Source organism: Petaurus breviceps, unplaced genomic scaffold (genome assembly GCF_028583685.1).
Source record: "Petaurus breviceps papuanus isolate PSGF00001 unplaced genomic scaffold, PetGlider_PUasm1.0 90804, whole genome shotgun sequence".
In the NCBI taxonomy this organism is placed as follows: Eukaryota; Metazoa; Chordata; class Mammalia; order Diprotodontia; family Petauridae; genus Petaurus; species Petaurus breviceps.
This window is the reverse complement of record NW_027187348.1, coordinates 21,707,707-21,716,128: the sequence shown is the minus strand read 5'-3', so window position 1 is coordinate 21,716,128 and position 8,422 is coordinate 21,707,707. Positions and strand designations below refer to the sequence as shown.

Genomic DNA, 8,422 nt, shown 5'->3' with positions numbered 1-8,422 from the left:
GAAATCATAGATTATAGCTCATATTTATGTAGTGTTTTAAAATTTACAAAGCACTTTCCTCACAACAGCCCTGTGAGGTAGGTAGACTATGTTATTATTCCTTATAGATGAGGAAAACTGAGACTCAGAAATTAAATGAATCACTTGTTCCTAAACAACTACAAAGTGTTGGAGCTGGAAGTGGAAGCTCAGATCTTCTGACTCCATGTTCAGCACTTGTACTACATCTTGGATCTTTTCAAGCCCTGGGGAATAGAAATTTGCTTAGAAATTAGTGGCATTAAATACAATTCAATTAATTCTTCCTTTAGGTTTAGTAGTTATTTATCCGCACTCTGCTAGGAGCTAAAATATATTTTAAAAATTATTATTTTGCATATATTGAATGTTGCATTTAAGTATGTCCAAGAACTTGGTGAATATTTTGTAATTCAGACAGAAGTTTCTTTATACCCATAGGAAAAACTATGTATACTCCACAGAGCCAGGAAGAACACATGGCTTCAATGTATTCCTCAAATTAGTGTATACTACATAATTCTAGTATCCTATACTCCTGCCCATTGCAATTTACTTGGAAATTGAATCTATGAAAACAGTACCCAGGTCAACATAAAGGGAAACAAAACAGATGCAATCAGTTATCTGTTTTTGTAGTGCCAAATAATATGGACCATGCTTTTGAAGGGAAATCCACTCAGAACTTGAACAGCTTTATAATTTCTAAATATTTGTAAATGAGTGATTTATGTTTTCATTTTGAATAAAAATTTTAATGTTAAATATTTTAAATGTTATAAAATATAAGTTAGAGGGGAAAAAGAGGAAGAAAATTAACAGGTTGATATTTTACTATAATCTCTAACAATAAAGAATGATAAGTTGAAAACCAGAAATCCAGAATACATCATTGTAACATAAGAACTTTTGCATCTTACCATAGAGGTAAAAACATGTTAACATAACTTATTGTGATTTTCTACACATTTGATACCAAAAAAAATTCTCTTTGCAATAAGTACATTTAAGCCAATTTAAAAGTCCTGATTTATAAAATAGAAGCATATGAAGAAGTATATTTAGTCTAGAATTACAAAATAAAGTTTGCAATATTTTATTGAAAAGATCAACAGTTTGTTTTTCTGCCTATAGAGAAAATAAAATTAAAGCTTTTTGGTATGGTCAATAATGTTTATCAGTACAGTATTAAAATCATGGAACGTTACGGTTTTATTATATTGACAGTAAACCATCAAAATTGCATATTCACATTATACAGCCATTGTGACTCCATAAGAGGATGTCAATAATGTAAAAAAATATAAAATGATTGTAATGTAACCATCTAACTATTGGCATATGGGTTTTTTTCAAGTCCACTATTTAATTGCTAATAAAATTTGTTCTGCAAGCAATCATGTTTCATAATTGAAGACATGTTTTTGTGCCTTAATACAAAATTTGAAATTTTCTTAGTATAAACATATACCAACAGTAAATAAAAAAGGAAACATTATTTACAAAAGTCTTGTATACATATTACATAAATGCAATTGTATCAAAGTATTTTTATACAACATTGATAGAACCATTGATTTGCATTGGTTGGTTTTAGTGCAAACTGCAGTATTGATTTTTTTAAAAGCAGGCTATAATTTTGAATTAGGATTTATACTTTTCTTATTAATTACAACAAAAATAATTGTTGATTTTTATGTAGCACTTCAAGGTTTGTCAACTGCTTATTCGTGTCCTGTTGCCTTTTAGTAGCCTGCAGACTGTCCAAGGATGTTACAAACTGGAAAGCTGACAACTAAAAGAAAACTTTCTCTTCTCATTAAAGAAACCCTACTCCATTTGAAGGTACCTGAGTAAAGGGGAAACTTTATGTTTTGCTGGATACTTGCAACCAGATAACATCTTTCATTCAGCCTGTTGTATTAGCACCATTGTTTTAGATTATCAACATACTGTACTAATCATTACAGGAATGGAACCATGAATATAATGTACCATCCCGAATTTCTGTATTCTTCTATTTTCATGGAATTTCATCTTACCAAGTATACTGTCATACACTAAAAATGCAAGTGTTTAGGAAAATTCAAATGATGGTATGCAACAACTCTACATTATCCCATTATTGTAGGGAAATTTTCTGATTGATATTAAGTGAAACAGTGAAGAAATGTATATTAATATTCGCTTCTTTAAGTCTTTGGGACACTAGGGGAGTTGCTTTTATTTACCTGCATGTGATGATAGATGATCATATATGAAATATTATTTCCTTCCTGTTTAAAAAGGAAATTATAATATTTTGATTGCAACTTTTCTTTTGAAGGTTAAATACCAACCATTGTATTTATTCTCTTCTTCTAGTTCATATATGGTAGCTTGTGCCTTGGTGAATCTGTAATGTACTCTAGGCCTTTTGTCACCTATTGTACATAATTTCACAGTTTCAAAAATTGGTGAGGGGAAACCTTCCATATTTTATGAAGTAATGAACCTAACACAAAGCTCATGAGCACCCACAACGATCTACTACCATGGCTGGAATTTTCCCATATATTATTTGTTCTTTTCCATTAAAATATAACATATTTATTGGGGACATCTTAGTAGGAGTACAGCAGGGTCCTGCTGAACCTCTAGGATTTGCTTGGTGAACAAGATGAGTGTGAGGATATTTTTGTAGAAATACAAATTCACATTCTCCAGAGCAGTAGTTAGCCTTATATCTTTTGGGTGCAATAATCCAGTCCCATCCAAAAGCTTCAAAATCTACTGTTAGTGGGTAACGGCAGCATCGAGATTCTGTTGAGTGTTCATCACAATCAAGACCAAAATCTCTTCTAGATCTTTTTGGTGTGTCTGTAACTCTGACCTCTAAAAAGGGGTTCTGTGTAAAGAATGGGAAAAGAATTGAAAATATAAATCACATTGAAATTCCCTGGGATCAGACAAGGCATTCTTCAAAAGAGAAAACTAATCAAGCAAATCATTTCACAAATACTCTTGCCTGGAAAAAAATCCTCTTTAAAAGATACTACAACATTTAAGGAATTCTTAATTGGACTTGATCTCCCCTTTCTGGTCCAGGAAATTGAAATAGTACACCCTTCCTTGAAAGGAGAGACTGTATCATTTGTATTTGTATCCATCACAACCTCTAGCATAGTGTCTTTCACATAGTGGGCACCCTCCTCCTACCAGTTTTTTTTAAGTGAATGAATGGATGAATGAAGATAAATATGGCTCAATTACCCAAAGTGACTGGGCTTAAAGCATGATGATTTCTGTAAATCGTATAGATGCAGTCATGCTATATTTGCTCTTGTCCGAGTCTTCCTCCCACAGTGAAACTTAAATTTTCAAGACAGAAGTTCATAGAAGATAGAAGTTATATTCAAGCAAAGGTGTATATGTATGTAAACGATACATGTTATGATTGGGGCAGTCAGAGAAAGAGGTCAGGAGTTGGAAGAGAAGTAAATATAAGTAGAGATATTATAGAATTATAGACTCTAGGCTGAAAGGGACCTTAGATGCCATCAAATTTGAAGCCCTCATTTTCAGATGAGTAAACTAAGGACCAGAGAAGTGAAATTACTTGTCCAGGGTCAAAAAGAACCAGAATAGGGATTTGAACCCGCTTCCCTAAATAATCCAGATTTGTTCCACTGAGGAGTGTTGCCTCCCTCATCATTTTTTATCTTTTCAAGGAGTGTCTCTTCCTAGATTTGTATTAGTCATTTTCTACCCCCCCCCATTTATAGATGAGAAACATCTTTTTTGATGTTTTTTTAATATTTAGAAATCTGATTATTAAATTGAAGTGTGTATGTATGTATATGTATATATCTTTGGAACATTAATGATCATAATATTTATCCTGCAAGGGGATAGTAAAAATATTGGCACCTACATTATGATGAAAGAAGAAGACGGGATCTTTTTTTTTAAATGTAACTTGGAGTCCATTTTGAATGTTAGAATATACATGTATTGATACCATGTGATCTGAACGGTAATTACATTAAGAAAAAAAGTATTACTTTAAAAGCAAATAATGAATAAGCAAATCCAGGAACTTATTGATTATATATACAATTATAACATTCTTGGGGAAAATATTTTTGTTACATGAAAGAAATTTGATCCAGTACTCTAGATTAACATTTCAAATTTTTGACAGTTAAGATTGATTGTATTTGAACATTTGTTATTTTAAAAGGCATTATAATGTTTCAACACAGAATCTGATATAATTATATTAGCAAAGAATAATGAATAGATACAATGCACAGTAAATAAATCCATGGTAATAGAGGGAAGTAATGATATAGAGAATACAAAATTGCAAATAATTCCAAATTGATGTCTTTTGAGTTTGAGAATATATTAGTTTTCTCTCATAATCTATATGCGATTATATTTTGCTGAAGTTAATATAAAATTAATCTCCTAAGTTCACACTATCTTAAAAAAGGATGAAGTTAACCCCAAGCACCAGAATGGAAATTTAAAATTTGCCATAGATAATTCACAAAGGAATATTTTACAATGTTGGCAATATAGAGATCAATAAATGGACATTTCTACAGACTGCGGGTGATAATTATGATTACTTCAAAAGACTTTGACTACCAAATATAAGCACAAACATTATGCTCAGTTAGTTGTAGTAACTAAAAGCAATTTCTTTTCATATTTATAATTCATTAAAACTTATTTCATTGTTCTAGGATAAAACAGATTCAATACATCTTGAAAACTTCTAAAAAAGAATGTTTTGATGTGTTTCGTATGTACTAAATCCCACTGTAAGGGTTTTATGGGGGTTTGTATGACTATTATTGATAACAATTATTAATAATGTAAAACTTAGAGTTTGTCACTACTAAAGATGTCCATGAAAACTGCTTACTAGTATATAATTTAAAGAAGCCAATGGGTTTTTCCTCTTAATTTAAAATAAAAGACTTCCATTGATAAATGGCCTAAACCAAGAAAGGATCTAAAAAATATGAAGTCTGGTTAATTTATTCTGGTGAGTACAGGGATACCATTGAGGAAACATCTCTATGCCTGGCCTGTAAGGTTAAAAAAATGATACTCCCATCCCCCCTTTCATTTTTACCCACATTGAATGAACACTTTTAATATTATTAATAGAATTTTTATAAAACATAACTAAAGAATCATACTTTAGCATGTCCCTTTCACAGGAAAAGTGCTATTATAGAAGGGTTTTTTTTTCAGGTATTACTTACCAATCCATCTTCACCTAGTCCTGGGAAGGTGACTGCAAGATCATGACCATTCTCATCTAAAGCTTTGATTTCAAGGCCTAAGTTGGATTCAGGTTGTTTGAGCCAATTTTGCAATACTGTCTTCACATCAATACTCTGCCAAATACCAGTGCCCGGGTTCATGTCAAGTTTCAGAGATCGAATTCCAGTATATCTTGTACCATCTTTCATGGGTTTGATGAGTCTCAGGATTTGCACAAACACTGTTGTAGCTTTCTTGACAGGCCTCAGATATATCCATAGTTGAGCCTTTACTACTTTATTGTACTGTATTTTAGAGCTAAATTTAAAGAAGCAACATTTGGGTTTTCCTTCCACTTGCATTAGAAAATCAGCTATAAATGAATGTTTAGAAAGAAAAATTACTGAATTAGGTATCCATAAAATCAAATTCCAAATCTCCAAATAAATGAACAAATTAATGAACTATTCTCTTGATGGAATATTGGTTCCCATAAAGTATGTTTTGATACTGAATACTGTATAGAATTTCATTCATTAGAAAAAACCTAAAACATATATACTTTACAATTACCTTTTTCAGTTTTTAAATTTGCATCCTTTTTTTCAACTGGTTAGAAATGGACTTCTTATTACAAGAGAAATTTTATGAAGGAATGAATGCTGGTTGAAATTTTAAAATGATGACGATTAGAGAGAACAAGAGACACCGTGGAGGAACATCCACTTAGAATTCTTTGGGAATCTGAGTAGTTACACTTACTGAGCAGCTGTACCAATCAGTCTGGAGGAAGGAACCCTTCCCCCAGGCCTGAATTACCTGGGGACAAGGCATACTGTGCTACTCACTTAGCCTTTGGAATTAGTAGGAAAAAAATAATCCTTTCTTACATTCCAATTCTGAACTACAATTTTCAAAGAATGAAACTAAACAAGTGATTCATAATACTTAAATATTCATAGTATTTTCTGGATAACTAAAAATTAGAAAATATCTCCATTAATGCCGGTATATTATTTATAAGCAGAGACGACTGTAAACAGAGCAATTATACTAGCAATTTATTTCTTTACAGTATCTTAAAACTGTCTGCAAAAAAAAATGGAGGGAGGCAAATCTCTAGTTGGACTGCTAGACAATATTGTCTTAAAGAAAGAGTATTGTGATTATAATTTGCTTATTTAAATGGGAAATCTATTATTAATAGCTATTTTAGTTCTCTAGGTTGAAGTGGCAGCAAAGCTAGATCACAGGCTCATGACCTAGAGCCTTTTATATTCAGCCCCTTCTATTAAGGTACCAGTTTTTACTTTAATGGTGTGTGTGAGTCTGTTCTTTAGAGCCTTCTATAAATGTAAGATATGAATTGTATAATATTCCAGAAATATAATAGACAACAATCTCTCAAAAATAGTGAATTTTGCAGGTTATTAATTGTTCAACATTAAGTGTGTAAATAGAAATGTAGAGACTGTGTACTCTTAATGACAGCACAATGGTAGTGGTAGGACAAGTAATTCAGGTGCATACTACCTTGTTTCTCATTCAAGCATTTCATTATTAGTTATTATTTATCTAGATGCAATTATGTAATTATTATGACATGCTTGCATTACACTTCTTCCCTTTATAATTTACTCTTTATTTTATCTTTTGTAAACATGTTAAGTCTAATAGCTTTTATAACTAAATAGCTTAATTACTGAAGAATACACGGAAATCAAATTAGTATTGACAGAAATATATTTTAAATACTGTGCAATAAGGAGGAAAATGAGACTTTAAAAATAGACCCAAATAGTAAACTTCTTTCAATTTTATTAGAAAGATGTTTAATATTATTAATATATCTTTTAAGCAACTAGACAGCTAAGTATCGTATTATGTTGTTTGTGTACATTGCTTACATTTTTAAAAGTCTGGTCTTTATGTTAGTCTGCAAGACTAGCAAAGGAAGACTGAGTATGTTGTATTTACCATAATGTAGTCAAGCTAAATAACTTGAATGCTGTTCAAGCATTTTATTATTTGTTCCAGTGTAACAAGGAAGAAATTAAATAATGTATCAGAATAAAAATAATTCCACTGTTATTGGCATTTTGCTCATAAACTCTTAGGCAAAAAAAAGTTTCTCCCTCCCACTTACATACTATAGCCAGCAGCCTGTTAAAAGCAACTGAGAAGAGATCTGTTTCTCATAAACACTAGAACAACTGTCAGCAGAATTATGGATATGCACACACAAAAAAAGCTACTTACACTCTGTAGGCATAGTAATAATTGTTTCAGTTGTAGCATGATAATCATCATCTTCCAAAGAACCATCACTGCTGTCATCTCTCTGGACATCATACTGATCAATCAGTTCCCGGAGTGGAGGAGCTTTGGGTAAAAGTTGTTTTATAGCATCCCTGCTAATATTAGGAGCTGTTTCTAGCCGAAGTTTACTAAGGATTTGAATTTTGATGGCTTCTATTCTTGAAGATTTGGTGTTTTGTCTCCATGTACATGCATTACATAGTCCATCTTTTTCCACATTCTCTTTTTGCTCACTGCTCTCATTGAGATCCACGGGACCAGCTACAATCAGCATAAACAGGTAAATATAAACATAGATTTGTAATTTTTGCATGATCTTGCAATCAATATAGTCTTTCCCCCTTTTTTTCCTTTGCTCTTCTGTGCATGTAACACCAAGACAATTTTTAATGCATGTATCGGCTGAGAGACAACGTGCCACACCAGTGAATCTTTTATACTGTATTCCAAGTGGCTTTTTATATTCCAACTTTGATGAGACACGTGTCGTCAGGATCTATGATTGGCTCTTGCTCCAACAATGAATCTAGCTGTCAGAGGTTAAAACCCTGTCTGTCACAAGTCACTAAACAGTATTTTGTTACAGTCAAGGGTGAGCTGATCCATTTGACCACTTCATAAAAGAAATAAATCTACAAATAGTGAAGGATATATGTGACATTAAAAAAAGACGTTATTTTAACAATAACACAAACCAAACTTGAAGAATGTGAATCGATATGTAACCTGAAAGCTTTAACTTAAATAGATGGATTTCATTTAAACTCCATACTTAAAATGTATCATAGCTTGTTGTCTCAGAACTTAAGATCATTTAATGCTA

General features: G+C 31.8%; 1 protein-coding gene across 1 annotated transcript; it reads right to left on the bottom strand.

Moving 5' to 3' along the window:
* Window positions 1–8,069, bottom strand: MSTN (myostatin). Its single transcript, XM_069070227.1, has 3 exons — window positions 7,540–8,069; window positions 5,280–5,653; window positions 1–2,905 (listed from the first exon to the last, which is right to left on the bottom strand). The coding sequence occupies exons 1-3, from the start codon at window positions 7,910–7,912 to the stop codon at window positions 2,525–2,527; spliced, it is 1,128 nt and encodes a 375-aa protein (XP_068926328.1). The 5' UTR covers window positions 7,913–8,069; the 3' UTR covers window positions 1–2,524.
* Window positions 8,070–8,422: the final 353 nt, after the last annotated feature.

What these genes read in the sequence shown, in the direction of transcription:
- MSTN (XM_069070227.1), bottom strand. Translation starts at nt 7,912, where the DNA reads ATGCAAAAATTACAAATCTATGTTTATATTTACCTGTTTATGCTGATT. An exon ending in TATTACTATGCCTACAGAGT is followed by an intron (nt 5,654 to 7,539) that starts GTAAGTAGCTTT and finishes ATTCATTTATAG; the next exon opens with CTGATTTTCTAATGCAAGTG. An exon ending in GACTAGGTGAAGATGGATTG is followed by an intron (nt 2,906 to 5,279) that starts GTAAGTAATACC and finishes TTCTTTACACAG; the next exon opens with AACCCCTTTTTAGAGGTCAG.